Source organism: Mesoplodon mirus (assembly GCF_964341445.2).
Source record: "Mesoplodon mirus genome assembly, chromosome: 4".
In the NCBI taxonomy this organism is placed as follows: Eukaryota; Metazoa; Chordata; class Mammalia; order Artiodactyla; family Ziphiidae; genus Mesoplodon; species Mesoplodon mirus.
In genome coordinates, this window is record NC_138979.1 from 145,789,756 (window position 1) to 145,810,939 (window position 21,184).

Genomic DNA, 21,184 nt, shown 5'->3' on the forward strand with positions numbered 1-21,184 from the left:
ATGATCTGCGAAGACTTTGCAGAGAAAGCAACAGTAAAACTGGGCCCCAGTGGGGATTATAAATTGGTTAGACAAATGGGAGGAGAGATATGGTGAGTAAAATGCTCAGGCATATTGAGGAGGAGAAATCGGTGGTAAGAGAACAGACCTGAGGCAGGAGAAGCAGGAGCCAGGTAAAGCAGAGTTATTCAGGTATTGCCTAAATCTTACACCTGCCCACCTTGGCCTCTGGCTCCTTCTGTCCCCCCACCCCATCTCATCCCTACTTATCCAGGGCCATTTCAAGAGCCACTTTTCCAGGAAGCTTTTGCTGACTTCTTACCACCCCCCAGAATATCACACTCTTTTATGCTCTGATAGCATTTCAATCTGTATTATTTTACTTGACAACTCACCTTGTATTGAATATATTGCATTTACTTATGCCTGTGTCTTTCTACCCTACTAGATGTTTAGTTCCCTAAGTACTCCTCAGTCACAGGGGTATTCCACAAAGTGCCTGGTCCGGCATCTAACGTATAGTAAGATGGTCAAAAGCTATGTTTACTTAAATTGAGAAAAATTACTTTTGCATTGCCATTGTATGTTTACCAGTGATCTTTATGCACAAAGTCCGACATTTAAAAGTTGTCGTTGGTGTTCTTTTCATAAAGTGATTTAAAAGTATCATTTGAAAAATGTAAAACTTGTTTAACAGTCTAATCCCCAACTTAAACTATTCTTAAGCTGATGAGTTCTTTTTCCTCCTCTCCTTGTTTCTTCTTCCCTTCCCTCTTCCATTACTGTCATGCAGTTACAGACAGACTTTTGTTCCATTACAGGAAGACTACAGTATGTGATAGCATTCGTCGTTAGTGAAGGTTGAATGACTCTTAAAATGGAGTTTGCACTAATAGGGAATTTCTAACAAATACATACTTGGTGTTTTCAGCATATAAATATTTTTTTAGTCCTTCACATTTATTAACAAAATCAAATGATGTTTTCCATGTTGAGAAGGACAACAAAACCTTTTTTATTCATAGAGACCCATTATATCTTTTTAAACAGAATAAGAAGGGCAGTTTTTATAATTTTGGAATTTGTAGTTAGCATAATTATGAAGCCATCTTCATTTTGTAAGCTATACCATGCAAAATCAAAGTTCTACTTTTGAAAAACTTAAGGAACTTCCATGTAAATATAAGAAATGATTACTCTGCACAGGTAATTGGATTTCTTCTCAAGGCTAAGTTACATTAAACAAGACAATCTGATTCAAGAGTCTCACCAGTTTAGGGTTGCCAGATTTAGCAAATAAAAATACAGGATATCCAGTTAAATTTGAATTTTAGTCAAACAACAAATAATATTTTAGTATAAGTATGTCTCATGTAAAAATTGTTATTTATCTGAAATTCAAATTTAACTGGGCATCCTATATTTTATCTGCAAATCCCACAACTAGTTCCTGTACTGTTATATTCCAGTACATGTTATCCTCTAGAGAACCTTGGTCTCTGATGGAGGATAATAAACTGCTGAAGTTTCCCTTGGTTTCCAACGATGAATGGTCCTGGGAAGTCCATAAGTGATTCCTAGAATTAACCATTTCTGGGATGCAGTCATTATCTCCACAATTGGCCCTATAATAGCTAAGCTTTAACAAGATAGTTGTGAACACAGATTTTACTGGTAGTGTTCCTTTGATGGGGCACCTTTCCCACCAGTTGCTAACTGCTCTCAGAAATTCTCTTTGATCCTTATCCAAACCTACTCTTAAATAAAAACCTAAACTAAATCTGACTGCATTAAAATTAAAAACTTCTCTATGACAAGACATTTAATAATTATGAATAGAACCACTGTAAATATTCATTTCTTGGGTAAACACTTAGGAGTAACTTTTGTATGACCGTACCATTTTGCCTCCCCACCAGCAACACACAAGAGTTCCAGCTGCACTACGTCCTTGTCAGCACTGGATATTGTCAGACATTTTTGTTTTTTAGCAGTTCTAATAGTTGTGATATTTAGAAGGGTCAAGTGATTTGCCCATGTTCAAACAGTTAGCTAAGTTATAAATGACTGCTTATAAATCCTACTGAGCAGAATCCCAGACCCTGTAAGTTCTCCTTAACCATACCAAGTGTTGGGGAGGATGCAGAAGAACAAGAACTCTCTTACCCAGCTGGTGAGAATACAAAATGGTACAAATACTTTGGAAAAATTTGGCAATTTGTTAAAAATTTAATCATATGACCTAGCCATTCCACTCCTAGATATTTAGCCAAGAGAAATGAAAGCATGTCCACATATAGCAACTTTATTCATAAGAAATACTTAAAACAACCCAAATGCCCATCCACTGGTGAATGGATTAATAAGTTATTGCATATCCATACAGTGGAATACAACCCAACAGTAAAAAGGAACAGATGATACAGGCAACAAATTTGATGAATCTCAAAATAATTATGCTAAGTGAAAGAAGCCAGTCAAAAAAGAGTACACACTTTGGCTGCATTTATATAAAATTATAGAAAATACACATTAGAGCAACAGAAAGCAAGTCATTGGGTTCTTGGAAAGTTGGTGGGGGTCGTGGTTTGGGTGGCCTGGGAGGAAGAGATTACACAGGGGCCAAGGAAACATCTGGGGGTGACGGTTGTGTTCATTATTTTGGTTGTTGTGATGATGGTTTCATGGGTGTACACATTTATGAAAATTAATGAAAGGTGTACTTTAAATGTGTGCAGATTGAATGTAAAGGAAAACAATCTTCTAAAACAAAAAAGCATAGGGAACAAGCAAACCCAAAGTCACTGTGGTTGGCTAGTACAAAACTCAAGTTTAATCAAGTCAGTGATTTTTTTTTTAGCCTGGGGAAAGCGAGAGATTTGTGCTTTTTCCCCACCTACATATGTTATGACCCTTTTGAGGTTCCTTCATCTGACCAGAAATCTTAAGACCTTCCTGCTAACATAGATAAAATAGACCCAGTATATTATTTTTCAGTGTTGAGTATAAATAGAAATCCTATTTTTTATAATTTACCGAAACTAATTTATGTAACCTTTTCCTCTAATTTCTGAACATTTCTCAAATATCTTTTTGAAACACTGATGCTATTAAATTGAATATTTTACTGTAATGACTTTGAGTAGTCACTCTTGAATTAGATTTTATGACCTTCATTTCTTGTTACTAGAGTTTATACTGTTTCATCCTGTTTAAATTGCTAGTTTAATATCCCAAGATTCCTGCCTTATAGTTTTATTATACTTTCTCTGATTCACTGTGTCTTCAGCCTCCATCTGTTTTCTTCATTGTTTCAAGGTTCCTTCTCTCCTCAGTGCCAGTCACCTGCCTCACCTCCCTTTAGTCTTCTCTTGGAGCACATCCTCAAGCATTTAACCTGGCCTCTGGCAATTTTTCTGATTTATATCTTACTAGTCCTAAATAATTGACATAAGAGATAAGGAAATGGTTAATGTCTAAAAGAGAGTAATAATATTAAAAGGACTTTACATGCAGAAATCAGTGGGTTTTTTTTTTTTTTTTTCATTCATTGGATCAGTAGAGTGCTTTCATACCATGTACTGCTCTGGTAGAGCAGGATTTTAGCACAATGGACTCAATTTGCCAATAATAGACTTCAAAAATAAAGAACCATCTTTAAAATTGATAAGCCTCTAGCCAGGCTGATTAGGAAAGGAAATAGAGAAGACACAAATTACCAATGTCAGGAATGAGAAAGGTGGCATCACTGCAGATTGTATCTATAGCTATTATAGGGATAATAAAGGAATACTATGAACATCTCTATGCTAATAAATTCAACAACTCAGATGAAATAGAAAAATTCATTGAAAGACACAAATTTCCTAAATTTACTCAAGAATAAATATATAACCTGATTAACCCTATATCTGTTATCAAATGGAATTAATGTTAAAAAACCTTCCCACAAAGTAAACTCAAGGTCCAGCTTCACCGTTAATTCTACCAAACATTTAAGGAATACATAATACTAATACTAATTTAAGGAAGACATAATACTAATTCTTCAAACTCTTCCAAAAAATTGAAGATGAAGGAATGCTGCCAATTCACTCTATGAGGCCAGCTTTACTCTGACACCAAAACCAGACATTTCAAGGAAGGAAAACTAAAGACCAATATCCTTAATGAATATGTATGCAAAAATTCTAAACAAAATTTTAGCATATAAAATCCAACAACATATTAAGCAGTTAATACAACATGGGCCAAGTAGGGTTTATCTCAGGAATGTAGGGTTGGTTTGATATTCAAAAATCAATATAATTCAGCTTATTAACAAATTAAAAAAGAAAAACCATCATCAGATGCAGAAAAGGCATTTGAAAAAACCCAACATCGGTTCCTGAAAAAAAAGCTCAACAAACTGGGAAGAGAAGGCAACTTCCTAAACCCGATAAAGGACATCTATGAAAAATCTATAGTTAACATCATACTTGATGAAAAACTGAATTATTTTCCCCAAGATTAGGAGTAAGACAGGGAAAGCCACTCTCACTACTTCTATTTAACACTGTATTGGAGGTTCTAAAGCATTCAAGAAAAAAGAAATCAGAGGCGTTCAAACTCGTGAGTTTAGCAAGAATGTAGGATGCAAGATTATAAAAATCAATTGTATTTCTATGTATTAGCAATAAATAATCAGAAATTGACATTTTAAAAATATCATGTACAATAGCATAAAAACATGTTACAATGAATCTGACAAAGGATGGAAAGACCTAAACTGAAAACTACAAAGAATTGCTGAGATAAAATAGAGACAATCTATGAGGACATGTACCTTGTTCATGGGTCATAAAACCTAATATTGTTAGGAATTTTTTTGCTTCTCAAATTTAATGTAATCCCAATCAAAACACCAGGAGGCTTTTTTGTAGAAATTGATAAAGCTAATTACTAAATTTATGTGGAAATGCAAAAGACCTAGAATAGCCAAATCATCTCGAATAAGAACTAAGCTGGAGGCCTAATGCTACCTGATTTCAATAATTATTATAAAGCTATAGTAATCAGAATGTTTTGGAACAAAACAGGGAGTCCAGACCCATAGAACAGAATAGAGAGTCTAGACTCATGGAACAGAAAAGAGAGTCCAGAAATAAGCCTCCCATGTATGGACAATTGATTTTTCATAAAGGTGCAAAGACAATATAATGAAGAAAGGACGGTCTTCTTAAAGAAATGGTGCTGGAACAATTGGACATCCATACGCAGAAAAAATGAACTTGGAGCCATACCTCACACCATATACAAAAACTCAGAATGGATTACAAAACCTAAAACCATAACACTTTAAAAAAGAAATCAGGAGAAAATCTTTGTGACCTTGTGCGTAACTGGGTTAGGTAAAGACTTCTCAGATACAACACCAAAAGCACAATCCATAAAGGAATAATTTGATAAATTTGACTTCATTAAATTTTAAAACTTTGGCTCTTGAAAAGACATTGTTAAAAGAATAAAAAGACAAGAAACAAGCTGGGAGAAAATATTTGCAAAGCATTTATCAGATAAGGGACTTGTATCCAGACTATGTAAAGAACTCTAAAAACTCAACAGTAAAGAGCAAACAATGCAATTTAAAAAAAAAAGACTAAATATTTGAACACACACTTCTCCAAAGAAGATACATGAATGTCAAAGAAGTACATACAAATGGTGTTCATCAAGAGAATGAGAAGGCAAGCTATAGACTGGAGAAAATATTTGCAAAAGACATACTTGATAAAGGACTATGTCTTAGTCTGTTTGGACTGCTATAACAAAAATATCATAAACTGGGTGGCTTATAAACAAATAAATTATTTCCTATAGTTCCAGAGCCTAGGGATTCTAAGATCAAGGTGCCAGCATGGTCCAGTGAGGGCCTTCTGGAGTAGAAAGGGATGGGTTGTTCTGTGGGGCCTCTTTTATAAGGGCACTAATCCCAATCTTGAGAGCTCCATCCTCATGACCTAATCACCTCCCAAAAGCCCCACCTCCTAATACCATCATTAGGGATTAGGATTTTAACATAAGAATTTTGGGTGGACACAAACATTCAAGTCATAGCAGACTTATCCAAAATAAACAAAGAATTCTTAAAACTGAACAATAAGAAAACGAACAACCAGATTTGAAAATGTGCCGAGGCCCTTAACAGACACAATCATTGAAGAAAATAAACAGATGGCAAATAAGCACATGAAAAGATGCTCCACATTATGTCATCATGGAAATGCAAATTAAAATAATGAGATATATCACTACACATCTAATTAGAATGCAAAAATTCAAAACGCTGACAATACCAAGTGTTGACAAGAATGTGGAACAAGAGGAACCCTCATTCATTGCTGGTGGGAATGCAAAATGGTACAGCCTCTTTGGAAGACAGTTTGGCAGTTTCTTACAAAGCTAAACATACTCCTACACATGATCCAGCAATCCTGCTCCTTGGTATATACTGAAATGGGTTGAAAACATGTCCACACAAAAACCTGCCCAGATGTTAATAGCAGCTTTATTCATAATTGCCAAAACTTGGAGGCTTCCAAGTCCTTTAGTAGGTGAATGAATGAACTGGTACATCCAGACAATGGAGTATCATTCAGCACTAACAGAAATGAGCTATCAAGCCATGAAAAGACATGGAAAAGGCTAAGTACTATACGGTTCTAAGTATATGACATTCTGTAAAAGGCAAAACTATGGAGACAGTAAAAAAAAATTAATGCTTGCCAGGGGTTGGGGAGAGAGAGGGATGAACAGGTGGAGTGAAGAGGATTTTAGGGCAGTGAAACTATTCTGCATGACACTACAAGGATGGATACATGTTGTTATACCTTTGTCAAATCATTATACATTTGTACAACACCAAGGGTGAACCGTAATGTAAACTGTAGACTTTGGGTGATAATGATGTGCATGTAGGTTCATTGATTATAACTAATGTGCCACTCTAATGTGGGAGGGAGCAGTTTGTGCTTGTGTGGGTTCAGGGGGTATATGGGAACCCTCTGTACTTTTCAATCAATTTTCCTGTGAATCTAAAACTTCTCTAAATAAAGTCTATTTTTAAAAAGTGTTCAATATCATTAGGCACTAGGGAAATACAAGATAAAACCACAGTGAGAATCCACTACCTGCCTATTATGTTAAAATTTAAAAAGGTTGACCATACCAACTGCTGGCAACAATATGGAGGAACTGGAACTCTCAGATACTGGTGTAGCCATTTTGGAAAAATGTTTGGCAGTTTCTTAAAAAATTAAACAGACTCCTACCGTACAATCCAGGCATTTCACCTTTAGGTATTTACTTAAGAGAACAGGAAAGATGTGTCATATAAAGACTTGTATACAATTGCTTATAGCAGCTTTATTTGTTTTGTTTTCTTAATCCTTTTAATTTTATTTTTGTAAGTGCTAGTCTTTTTTTCTTTTCTTCTCTTTTTAAATTTTGGCCACATCGCGCAGCTTGCAGGATCTCAGTTCCCTGACCAGAGATTAAACCTGGGCCACGGCAGTGAAAGCCCGGAATCCTAACCACTAGACAACCAGGGAACTCCCTCAGCTTTATTTGTAATAGCCCAAAACTGGAAATAATCCAAATGTCCATCAACAGATGAATGGTTAAACAAATTGTAGTATATCCATAAAATCAAAACTATTTACCAATAAAAATGAACTACTGATAAAACAACATGGATAATCATTATGCTGATTGAAAGAAGCCAGACAATAAAACAGTACACATTGTATGATTCCATTTAGAGTCGATTCTGGAAAAACATGGGTTTGAACTGCCTGGGTCCACTTACACGTATTTTTCTCAATAGTAGATGCTATAGTACTACACAATCTGAGGTTGGTTGAACCTGAGGATGTGAAACTACGCATACAGAGGGCAGACTGTAAGTTATACAATTTTTGACTGCGCAGAGAATTGGCACTCCTAACCCCCACTTTGTTCAAGGGTCAACTGTATATAATAATCTAGAAAATGCAAACTATAGTGAGAAAGCAGAGGATGGTGGGAGAGGCAGGGAAGGTTGAGCGGAAGAACAGATTAAAAAAAGGGGCCAAGGAAACTTTTGGGGATGATGGATATGATTATTATTTTGATTTTGGTGATGGTTGAATGGATGTATACATATGTCAAAATGCATCAAATTGTACATTTTATTTTTTTAATATTTATTTATTTGGCTGTGCTGGGTCTTAGTTGCAGCACGCGGGATCTTCAGTTGCGGCATGTGGGATCTTTAGTTGTGGCTTGGGAACTCTTAGTTGTGGCACGTGGGATCTAGTTCCTGGACTAGGGATCGAACCCAGGCCCCCTGCATTGGGAGTGCAGAGTCTTAGCCACTGGGCCACCAGGGAAGTCCCAAATTGTGCACTTTAAATATATGGAATTTACTGTATACCAATTATAACCTCAATAACGCTGTTTAAAAGAAAGAGAGCTATCATCCATCATAGAACAATTATTTATGCTATCTCAATTTTGAAAAAGCTTTACTGGAATTCTTTGTTTTTTGACTGCATTGGGTCTTCATTGCTGTGTGCAGGCTTCCTCTCTAGTTGCAGTGAGCAGGAGCTACTCTTCCTTGCGGTGCCCAGGCTTCTCATTGTGGTGGATTTTCTTGTTGAGGAGCACAGGCTCTAGGCACACACAGGCTTCAGTAGTTGCAGGACGAGGGCTCAGTAGTTGTGGCTCATGGCTCTAGAGCGTCTTACTTCCTTTCTTCTATGTCTGCTGAATAAGGCAGGTATTAGAAAAGCACCTAGGCTAGTAAGTGTCATGGGTCTCTTGGAGTTGATTTTCCTCTGGGACCTTCGGCTGTCAGGCCCGGCCCAGACCAGCAAATTAACGTTTTTTTCTAGGCTAAATTATTATTGTTGTTACTATTATTATTACTTCAACATGCCTCCTACCTCCTGCTATCGAGCTAAGGTGGTTGGGGACTTTGGCCTGCTGGGTTCTTGCAGGTGACAAAGCATACCAGGTTGGGGAATATGGACTAGTGTCCAGGTGCTCCGTGGGCAGTACTGTGAACTAGGAGATGACCAGAGTTATGACTCAAAGTTTCAGTTGAGGGAACAGAGGCCTAAGAAGGATCAGTACCTCAGCTAACCAGATTCCCAACATATTGCCTGAATGGGCGTCGTAGGCAGAGGGACTGGGGTGCGTTTGGGTAAGGGGTTCGGAATTTGGAGTGCGACCGACCTGGGTTCGAACAGAGCTCTCCTACTCGGTGGTTGTGAGACTCCCACACGCGTCCTCTAGGACCCTGAGTTTCCTCCTCTATCCGCCGGCCGAGGTGCGAGGCGTCGACGCTCACCTTTTCACGCCCGCGGCCCGGCGCACGGGAAGCCCCGAGGCTGGGAGAGGCGCCACGCCGACGCCCCCTGCCGGCCGGCCGGACTTCCCGCGCTGGCGGAGCCACGCCCAACGCTCGACTCCTGGGACGCCTGCGGCTGGATGCCCTACGTCCTCAGTCCTCGGCCTCCTGGCAGCCCTGGCGGCCTGTGGCGCCGTCGCCTTCCTCAGCTACTGCGTGTGTTTCGACTGGAAGCGGCGTGGCGACCCCGCGTTTAAGCGCCGCCTGTGGGAAAGTGAGTGCGACGGCGGCGGAGGCGCGGCAGGCCGGGCTGGGCGGGCGGCGGACGCGCTGACCGGGCCGGTGTCGGAGGGGCTGACTGGGCCCACGGAGCGAGGCCAGGCCGCGGGCGCCGGCGCCGCCGCCGCCGCAGAAAGGCCCGCGGGACGCAAGCCGGGGTGGGGACGGCCCCCGACCAGCACGTGCCACCTTTTGTTTGCAGAAAGAAGAGCCCAGCAGCAAAAGGCTGAGGGACGGGGCGCCCAGGGGAAGTACTTTAGCGACGCCGAGGTGGCGTTACAGTGAGGAACCTCCCACTGATGCAGATCCCGGCTTGTCCTCAGGGTCCCAGGCCGCCTCCTGAGCAGCCGTTTCGAAGCACCGCTCTGCCTGCCCGCACCCCGTTTCCGCTCAACTTACGTTTATTTTTTATTGTCCGCTACGAAAGGAAAGGAACGAAGGAAGAACCATTTGGGGTTGTGAAAGGGCAGCTATACAGTAAACGTGGTAGGAAAAGGCGCTCCGTTTAGTTTATAAAAAAGAAAGAGAAGCCTTTGCCCTTCCTGAGCAGCACCAAACACTTAGAAACCCACGCCGGGCCACGGCCTGGTGACAGTGCTGCACCGCCCACTCCTGTCCTACTGGGTCTTTCTTCTTGCTCAAAAGCAGAACATACCGTGTTTTTCTCCAAAATGGAATTTGATTAGTTGTTGTTGTTTTTTTGTTTTTTTTTTTGCGGTAGGCGGGCCTCTCACTGTTGTGGCTTCTCCCGTTGCGGACCACAGGCTCCGGACGCGCAGGCTCAGCGGCCATGGCTCACGGGCCCAGCCGCTCCGCGGCATATGGGATCTTCCCGGACCGGGGCACGAACCCGTGTCCCCTGCATCGGCAGGCGGACTCTCAACCACTGCGCCACCAGGGAAGCCCGATTAGTTGTTTTTAAAGATAATCACAATCATCTTAGCGATCGGTCCAACTTAACTAACTCACATCATCTCTCAAACAGAGGGTTCTTAGGTCCTTCTATGAATTTTCATTCATTCAGTCGGTTGAGCACCTCCTACGTGTGAGTCGTTGTTCTAGGTGTGGCAGAGGTTAGCAATGGCGGGCGGGGGGAGACTATCCCCCACGCAACAGGAGCACAGAGGAGGTAGAGGATCACTTTCCAGGCAGGGTTATCATGCAGGTGTTCTATTGATCTACTGCTCCTTTAACCTTAGTGGCTTAAAACATTATCTTATTTTGCTCCTGAATCTGCAATTTGAGTAGGGCTGGGTGGGAATCACACCTTTCTGCTCCGCTCAGCTTCAGCCAGGTTGACCCCAGGGCTAGGTGCTGGGTCATCTGAAGGCTCACTGCCTCACACGTTGGGCAGTTAATGCTGGCTGGCCACTTAGCTGGGTCTATTGCACAGAACACCTGCACATATCCTCTCCATGTGGCATGGTCTTCCTCCCAGTATGGTTGATGGGTCCCACCGGGCAAGCAAGTGTGTGATATATTTGTGTGTGTGTGTGTGTGTGTTGATACACACAGTTGACCCTTGAACAACACAGTGGTTGGGGCAACGACCCTTCCCTCAGTCAAAAATCTGAATATAACTTTACAGTTGGCCCTGTGTATTGGTGGTTCCAAATCTGAGAATTCAACCAACAGCAATTCAACTGTAGTGCCTAGTTATTGAAAAAAATCCGTGTATATGTGGATCTGGACAGTTAAAACCCGTATTGTTCAAGGGTCAACTGTATATATGTATTTATACATATATTTGTGAGAGAGAACATGTGGGCACGTGCCAGGTGGTGCCACTTCTACCGCATTGAGGCCCACTCAATTTCAGGGGGAGAGGAAATAGCCTCTAGCTCTAGGAATATTGCTGTGGCTGTTTTTGGAACATGCAGTTCTTCACAGAAGACTTTGGAAAAGAGGTGGCATCAAATGAGTGTGGAAGGATGTGTTAAATTTGGGCCCTGGTTTCAGGGGAGACAGCATTCAGGATGAAGGGAACTGAATGTACATAAAGGTGTAAAACGGGGGATCTGCCAGGCCTATTCAGTAAATCAGTTTGACAAAGGAGTCCCAGTGGGGGATAGTGGGAGGTGAGGTTGGAGAGCTAAGTAGGGGCTGCATGGGAGAAGGCTTTGAAGGCCAGGTTAAGGAATTCAGATTCAATGGGGGAATTACTGAAGATTTCTGAGCAGCAATTTTTTAAAAAAGAAGGAAAGAAAAAAACTCTTTTAGGTTACACCAGGCAGGAGTATGTTAGATAGAGTGGAGGAAAAGAAAGTTATTGCAGTAGTACAGGTGAGAGGTAATCAAAATCCTGAACTGCGGTGGTGTCGGTGGCAACCAGTGATGAGAGATGTGAGATAAATTTTCCAGGAAGAATAGATAGTTCTTGCTGACTGATGAAAGGGTCATGGAGAGCAGGAGTCAGAGATTTCTGAGGTTTCAAGATGGAGTCTCTTAGAGAAAAAGGTGCAATTGACAGAGTTAAGAAAGCAGGGCAGGGCTTCCCTGGTGGTGCAGTGGTTGGGAGTCCGCCTGCCAATGCAGGGGACACGGGTTCGTGCCCCGGTCCGGGAGGATCCCACGTGCTGCAGAGCGGCTGGGCCCGTGAGCCAGGGCCGCTGAGCCTGCGCGTCCGGAGCCTGTGCTCCGCAACGGGAGAGGCCACAACAGTGAGAGGCCCGTGTACCACACACACAAAAAAAGCAGGACAGGGAGTATCCATGGCTGGGCATGAGAGAGATGCTTTCCCTGGGGCAGAGCCTGGGTCAGCTCCATGTCCCTCTTCTTCATTGCCCTTATCCATGGTTGAAGTTACACCATTTGTTTGTGTGATTATTTGATTAATGCTTTCTATTTATTAGAATCAGCTCCATGAGGGCAGACCTTGTCTGTGTTTTTACTCTCCATTGTCTCTCCAGTGCCTAGAACAGTGTCCGGTACATTGTAGGCGCCCAGCAAATATTTGTTGAATATTGTTTATTGTAGGCAGAGAGAAACAGCTTGTGCAGAGGCACAGACTACAAAATTGCAATATTTAAAGTGTTGTGGCCAAGAGATAGCTGAGTGGTAGTTTGGTATCTTATTGTCGAGGGCTTTGAATGCCAAACCAAAAAGTTTTGATATTTTTCTGTCGTGGCGGATAACCAGTGATGGTGATTTTATTTCAGAGAATGGATGCAATTTTTTTTTTTTTTTTTGGAGTATGGGGTGGAGGAGGGAAGTCAAAGGCAGAAACATCCGTGGCAGTCTAGGTGGGAAATGATGAAGATCTGGATTATTTCCAATGAAGAAGAGGCAGAAGCAGGATTTTTCAAATGTTCTTTTATATAATCCTCATAACCACTCTGTTCTTCTAGTTTTTTTTTTTTTTTTTTGTGGTATGCGGGCCTCTCACTGTTGTGGCCTCTCCCGTTGCGGAGCACAGGCTCCGGACGCGCAGGCTCAGCGGCCATGGCTCAGGGGCCCAGCTGCCCCACGGCATGTGGGATCTTCCCAGACCTGGGCACGAACCCGTGTCCCTTGCATCGGCAGGCGGACTCTCAACCACTGCGCCACCAGGGAAGCTCTGTTCTTCTAGTTTTATAGATGAATAAACGAAGGCACAGAGAGATGTCTCTTCCTACTTCCAGGATCTCTCTTCCTCCTCACGCCAAGCCCTTTTTGTTTCCCAAAGTATGGTCTGTGGTCAGTCTGCATTAGATTTACCTGGGGCATTTGTCAAAATGTAGATTATTTGACCCAAGCACCAGCCATTCTGATTTAGGAGGTGAGGGGTAGCCCAGTGGTTATGGGGGCAGTGATGCTCAGACTTCAGAATTTATAAGAATCTTCTGAGGAGCTCATTAAAAATGCACATTCCTGGGCTCTACTTAGAGAGACTGATTTGCTAGGTCTGGGTGGAGCCCAAGAAAACTGCAGTTTTTTTTTTTTTTTTTTTTTTTTTGCGGTATGTGGGCCTCTCACTGTTGTGGCCTCTCCCGTTGCGGAGCACAGGCTCCGGACGCGCAGGCCCAGCGGCCATTGCTCACAGGCCCAGCCGCTCCGCGGCATGTGGTATCCCCCTGGACCGGGGCACGAACCCATGTCCCCTGCATCGGCAGGCGGACTCCCAACCACTGCGCCACCAGGGAAGCCCCAAAAACTGCAGTTTTAATAGCTCCTTCAACCCATCCTTCGTGAAACAGTGCTCTCAGATTCTGCATAATCTCTCATCTCCCTGGAAGCTCCTTCCTTTCTCCGTAAGTGATATCAGATGTACTGCTCTAGACCTGGGGCCCCAAATTTTGCCTGCCTGCCAGACTCTGTAGCCTAGATGATCTGTTGGCACCTCAGCTTTGTGTGTTCAGAAGTATATTCATCATCTCATCCCTTGCCACTGTTCCTCCTCCTCTGTTTCCTTGTGATGCTTCTGATAGCCCTAGGCTCCCTGCTGTGACCCAACTCATCCTGCTTAAATATCAACCTCATCTTCCACAATCAATCCCCTTATTTTTCTGTTCTCTATCTCATACCCTATTCCCTTTCTATTTCCATTGCTCCTATACTACCTCAGGCTTTTATCACCTTTTACCCAGGATACTGTAATAATTTCTTAACTGTCTCACTGCCTCTTTTCTTATGCTCTCAGAGTACATTCTTCTAAACCGCAGCTGTGTATATGTAACGCTTTGCATTAGCTCCCTACTCTGCAGATGAAAGACGAACCCTCTCAGCTTGGCACCAAGGACTTGGCACCATGGGTGCCTTCTGTATTGACAGCCTTATTTTCCTAAGGATTAGAAATAATACATGGAAAGTTTTCAGGCCATAGCTGGCCTTCAGTAATTGGTAATTATTATTATTGTTGCTCCATTCACCCTATCATAATCCAGCTACATAAGCTCACTTGATATTTTCCCCTGCAGTTTGGCATCACTTGTTCTTCCTCAGACTTTCACTGAGCTTCTCCACATCTCAAATGCTATCTTTTCTGAGAAACTTACCCTGATCTTCCAACCAGATGGAACGTACTATGAGCCCCAGAGACATTGGACTTTGTTGTTAATGTGTTATTGATCTCAAGCCTACTTGTCTTTTCTCTTGGTTAGACTCTGGACTCCATGGGGATGGGCACAGGAGTCTTGATCTCCTTCCCCTTCCAGCTCTCCTTAGAGGGTCCTGCTCTTGGCTCACTAAGTATCTGTTGAATGAAACCTGTGGTTGTTACTGATCATCAGCATGTTTGCTGATGAAAGCTTAAAATATGATCTCATCTGCAGGTTTATACCATTTAAAAAAGAGAATTCTTGGGGAAAATAAACAAAAACTCTCTGGATATAAAAGACTGAAGCTGAAGTGTTGGCAGTGGAGTTGATACTTTGGGCTAGGGATTGCCCACTTTAGCTTTAAAGACCAGCCCTTGGCACGGTACCAGTGATGAGACCATCTTGTGAACCTCGTCACCTTCATGAACCAGCCTGCAGCAAACCACAGCATCCTTCTGAATATCACCAGCTGCCCGGCCAGCCCCCGCCATGCCCTTTGCTAAATCAACGAGCACGGTTAATACCCTAGGCAAGAAAATAGGTTTGCAACATACAAAGAAAACTACCTTTGTTATAGTTGATTACAGTGTGATTTCTCCTATGTGTACTTAGCAAGCTGGGTAAAATATGAAGTTATTACAAACATCTCAACCAAACTTGAATATGCCATTTTTTTCATTTGTTTGTTTTAGGAGGGAGCTTCAACTTTTTTTTTAATTATAACGAGCTAAATTTAAGAAATTACCCTAGTCTTCTGACTTTATTTCTCAGAGTTGTTAGATCTAAATGACAATATAACTCATGAAAGTATATTGAAAAGTACAAGAGCTGATATAAAATGGTAATCAGGGTTCCAGGTGTCAAGGGATTAGAGAAGCGGAAGAATAAAACTGGCCAGGCTGCAGCCTGGCAGACGCTGGACGTGCTGGTTTAACAAGGTACCATCTAGGGAGGCCATCAAATGTGCACGGTGACAAGTCACAGCCATTGCCTGCTGTGTATTTTTTTTTTTTTTTTTTTTTGTCGCCTGAAATTATAACTCCATTTCAAGAAATTGTCTTAAATATAAAGAACAACTGCACTTGTCATGCTTGGATTTAGAGACTAGATTCAAGATGTGCTTTTAAAATAAAAGTTAAGGGACTTCCCTGGTGGTCCCTGGTTGGGTAAGACTCTGTGTTCCCAATGCAGGGGGCCCGGGTTCAATCCCTGATCGGGGAACTAGATCCCACATGCATGCCGCAACTAAGAGTTCGCATGCCACAACTAAGGAGCCCGCCTGCCACAAGTAACACCCAGTGCAACAAAATAAATAAATAAAAGTTAAATAAGTTTGACGAGTAACCATATACCTTACATTCGTTACTTATTGTTAAATATTCTGTGACTCTTTTAGTTGTGGGATCCAGCAAAGAATGAAAAACTACAACAACTTTTTCTGCAAGAGGTACGAATGGGAGAACTTTGGTTATCCAGAGGTAAGAATGTAAACATTCTTTTGTAAGCAGTTATTTATGATAATTTATATTTGAGAAATATTTATGGATTGGTATTTGTATGTCAGATAACTTAACTAACTAGGCGTGTTAACCAACTTGCTTCAGTTTAAGAGAAACTGTCCCAGCATTTTCACTTTATTACAGTTCCAGCTCCACGATGTTATAGTTAGTGTTAGTTTTGGTTGCAGTCTTGGAAGTGGGCAGTTGGAGAAGCAAAGCCAAATACAAGAACACCTTATTTACTGTCAGATAAAATTCTAAGTAAATGGGTTTTCCAAATGACTAAATGTTGTATGAATCAAGACTTAAAAAAATTTTAACTGCTTAAGGATACTCCCTGGATATAGGGGCAATTAAAATACAAAGACCCTTTCAGCTTTAACATTTTTTGAGCTGGGATAGTATAAATATGGAGAGGAAAATTATGAGTTATAAATCAAAAGAAAAATAACAATTATTTTATTACATTTTATTTTTACTTACTTTATGTTTAAGAGCTATCATGTAATAGTTTAGATTTAGAGGTGAATGTTACAAATATTGAGATGATGAAAACAAAAATTGCAAACTTGAGTTTTTAAATTTTTCTCTCTCAAAAGTGATTAACATTATTTCTATGAGCCCCTAAATTAATTAGCACTTTTAGGGTTATATACTTGTACTATATTTTACTTCTGAAATTCTCACTTGGTTGCTTATTCTTTAAATCCCCCACCAAACCCAAAACCAATTACATAAGAATCTCTGGGGTGGGACCCAGGCATCAGAATTTTTTTTTCTTTTTTCTTTTTTTTTATTGAAGTATAGTTGGCTTACAGTGTTGTGTTACTTTCAGGTGTACAGCAAAGTGATCGAGTTATACATATATTTATCTACATCTGTTCTTTTTCAGATTCTTTTCCCTTATAGATTATTACAAGATATTGATTATAGTTCCCTGTGCTATATAGTAGGTCCTTGTTGGTTATCTATTTTGTATTAAGTAGTGTGTATATGTTAATCCCAAACTCCTAATTTATCCATCCCCCTCTCCCCTTTGGTTACCATAAGTTTGTCTTCTCTGAGTCTATTTCTGTTTTGTAAATAAGTTCATTTCTGTCAATTTTTTAGATTCCATATATTAGTGATATCATATGATATTTGTCTTTGACTTAACTTCACTTAGTATGATAATTTCTAGGTCCATCCATGTTGCTGCAAATGGCATTATTTCATTCTTTTTTATGGCTGATAATATTCCAATGCATGTATGTACCACAACTTCTTTATCCATTCCTCTGTCGACGGACATTTAGGTTGCTTCCATGTCTTGGCTATTGTAAATAGTGCTTCAGTGAACATTGCGGTGCATGTATCTTTTAAAATTATAGTTTTCTCCAGATATATAGGCGTCAGTATTCTTTAAACCTCCCTAGGTTATTACAGTACACTGGTTGAGAACCAGTGTTCTAATGCAATAATTTTTCACCCAGTTTTCTGTAATCTCAGTTTTCTCCACTCCCTCCTGCCACCACCCCGTTTTTACTACTTTGCTGCCAGGTAGTTCTGTAGCCATCTCAGTTGTGTTTATATCTATATAACCAGAGGGACCATAGAGCCAAAAGTTTTAAGAGAAATTTCTGATTAGCTGATTTGATTGGATTTATTGGTTGGTTGATCTAATTAACCAAACTGATTATTGTTTTTAGGTTACATTAGCTCCATCAACTTGAGAGGCACTATTATATCTTTTTCTTTCTTTAAAAGGTTTGATACAAAGTGTTTATTTCCTACTTAATTATATTAAATATGTCAAAATGTCAACTTCTGTTATTACATAACACCTGAAGACAGGCAGCATACTGTAGTCTCAAGGTTCAGAAAATTAGGTTCTGTTACTAATTCTGGCATTAATTAGCTTTGAAACCTTAAATTATTTCACTGATCTTTGCCTGTTTCCTAAAACGAGGTAGTGAGACTAAGTGATTACATGTTTTAACTTAAAGAGAGACTCTATCATTAATTTCCATTCTTCACAAATTTTCATTCTTAGTACTTTACAGCCAATCATCCTAAAACTCATTTTAAAACCACCTAGAAATCAAAGTTCATAAATCTCTTCTCTTCCCCTGGATATGTAATTCATGTTACACTAAATCTTGTTTCAGCTCTTTGATAATACAATCTATGTTTTAAAAGTCTTATTTAGCTAGAACATCAAGATGTTTCACCTGTAATACTTCAGCGATCACATATGTAGAGTTAAAGATAACTCGTATCAGTAACGGCAGACCCCAACCTTTTTAAAAAACTCAGTACCTCCCTCTTGCATACCCAAATAGCAGAACGTGAATATTTCTAATTCAAGAGTGCACTTTTATTTATTTTTTTAATTTTTATTTATTTTTTTATTTTTATTTTTTTTGCGGTATGCGGGCCTCTCACTGTTGTGGCCCCTCCCATCGCGGAGCACAGGCTCCGGACGCGCAGGCTCAGCGGCCATGGCTCACGGGCCTAGCGGCTCCGCAGCATGTGGGATCTTCCCGGACCGGGGCACGAACCCGTGTCCCCTGCATTGGCAGGCGGACTCTCAACCACTGCGCCACCAGGGAAGCCAAGAGTGCACTTTTAAATAGTAATTTTGGTCAGAAAGTTGTTTAAGTGGCAACTCAACATTTTCCCCTTTATACTCTTTACTCTTTTTGCGGCTTGTTCAGATAGTCTTTATTTTTTAATATTTATTTGTTTGGTTGCATCGGGTCTTAGTTGCGGCATGTGGGATCTTTTGTTGCGGCATGCGGGATCTTTCATTGCGGCATGTGGGCTCTTCGTCGTGGTGGGTGGCTTCTCTCTAGTTCTGGTGCACGGGCTCCAGAGCACACGGGCTCAGTAGTTGCAGTGCGTGGGCTCCAGAGCATGTGGGTTTAGTTGCCCCACAGCATGTGAGATCTTAGTTCCCCGACCAGGGACTGAACCTGCGTCCCCTGCATTGGAAGGTGGATTCTTAACCATTGGACCACAAGGAAAGTCCCCTAAATAGTCTTTAGTTTGATGTGCTTTTTTAGTTTCAATGCTTCGTGCTTTCTTGGTAATTTGTAGAATGTATATTTTGAAGAACTTTAAAATTCTGCTCTAAACTTACAAATCTGTTTCAGGGGAGCACTGAATGGGGGTTGAACATCTCAGCAATGCCCTTTTGGTGTGTGAGCAACCACAGGAACTTCTGAAAGTTTTCAAACACACACTTCCTCCCAAGGTATTTGAGATGCTACTGAGCAAAATTCCCCTTATTTGCCAGGTAAGCACATACTTAATTATCTTTGTGAAATGAACACTGTAAATAACCATGTTGGGCTTAATTATACAGAAACAGTGAAGTATTGATATGTGTGTGAATGGCCCAAAGTTTTAAATGAGTAAGATCTGAATTTTTGTTTGCTTTTCTTGTCTTCAGATGAAACAAGCTTATTCTTTCATGTTCCTTTGACTATAATGAATTGTATATTTTGTTGAGTATTATACATGTTTCAACATTTCAACTTTAAAGTTAACATTGTTAACACTGTTTATCTTTGTACTTTCAAAGACATCACAATTGTGGACTGACTGCAATGTCAACAGAGGTCTATAAGTTAAATGGTATTGTTAGCTAAATGACCTAATGGCTTAAAAATTAGATGTAATACAGAAAACTGTAAATTATCAAAGCAGAATAATACTTCTACTTTCCAATAATATGACAGATCATAGAAATCACTTTGGTAAATTTAAACATATATAGGCTAGTTAGTGTTCTCTTGAGTACAAGTTTATATTGGTAAGTGTAAGCAGACTGATACCTAATAATAAATTGGCTCATGAATGGTTATCATTTGATACCAAACTGCTGGGTGTACTTATGCATCAACTAGAGTTTCCTGCAGTGCTTGGATTTGTTTTAGGATTCATTTAGCTCTAAGACACTACTTTAACTTTGGTTTACTTTTTATTACATTGATCACATGCAGTAGCTGAGAGTACACTGTATATTGTTGGTCTGACTTGGAATCATTCATGTTGGATTCTCAGCTTTTGAATAAAACACAAAGCAATATAGTCTCCACTAAAGCACAATAATCAATTCTTAAACATTTGCAAGCTAGTCTCAGATGGGATGTTTCCTGAAGATACATGAAAATGTAGCTAGGATAAGAATGTGTAGTGCCCACCCTGACACAAGAAGGGAGGCAAGAAAAGGATCGTGCATTAAATTGATTAGCAAGTAACTATTTTATGTATTTACCAGCAATTTCAGGCAGACATGAATGAACAGGAATACTTGGAGGATGATCCTGATTGAAAAACATTTCAATGTATCCACAATCCAGTCAGAATGCTATGGTGCTATATAGTATAAACTGCTCAGTGATATTTCCATTTATTTTCCTTTTAGTAATAAATTTTTTTTCTATCTCATACATGATTGAACACATATTTTGCTTTAAAATTAACAGTCATAATTGAAGAAACCATGGTTTATTTCTCTAATCAAGTGACCAAGCTGCTGAATCTTAAGGCCTCAACAAGTGTTGCATCTTATTATTTTCATTGAACAATAAGACCTATTTTGATTATTCTGGTAAACAGCAACTTTGTTTCCCCAGTGGTTTCCGTTTGCCAAACAGTCATGACAGATGGTTTAACATGGTGGCTACTGCTTTCATGGGATTCTGTCAGGTGAATCCTCATTTCCAGTGCAACAGGTGTTGGCAATCTTTCATCAAAAGTCCATGCATTAGGACTTCTCTATCGTGGTTGGCCAAGGAGTCCTGCTTTGGCAGCCAGGGCTTCATTCTGCTGAATATGATATTCCTGAAATCTCATAGATATTCGTTGAGTCATTTTTAAATATTTCTGTAAGCAATGCTCTGAACAGGTGGTCTAGAAATAAAAAGATCCAAGAGGCAACACAAAAATATTAATTAAAAGAAATTGTATCTATTCTAAAAAAATAACCAGTGGGTACTTTTCTTTTCTTTGAATATATCTGAGAATTAAATGGT

The 21,184-nt window shown here is 40.3% G+C and overlaps 2 protein-coding genes across 2 annotated transcripts in view; one reads left to right on the plus strand and one right to left on the minus strand.

Annotated features, from left to right (window-relative positions):
• TOMM20L (translocase of outer mitochondrial membrane 20 like) lies at positions 1-20,481 on the plus strand (the record flags this gene model as incomplete). The annotated part of the gene is given in 7 exon segments (XM_082618782.1): positions 1-66; positions 9,200-9,644; positions 9,852-9,895; positions 16,061-16,142; positions 19,298-19,305; positions 19,309-19,440; positions 20,428-20,481. Coding segments are annotated over 7 exon segments (831 nt in total).
• The window catches only part of TIMM9 (translocase of inner mitochondrial membrane 9), a 15,116-nt gene continuing 14,319 nt past the window's right edge, over positions 20,388-21,184 (minus strand). Inside the window, exon 5 of the mRNA XM_082618651.1 lies at positions 20,388-21,062. Coding sequence (XP_082474777.1) covers positions 20,928-21,062 — 135 coding nt within the window. The 3' untranslated portion in view covers positions 20,388-20,927. The remainder of the gene's footprint in view (positions 21,063-21,184) is intronic.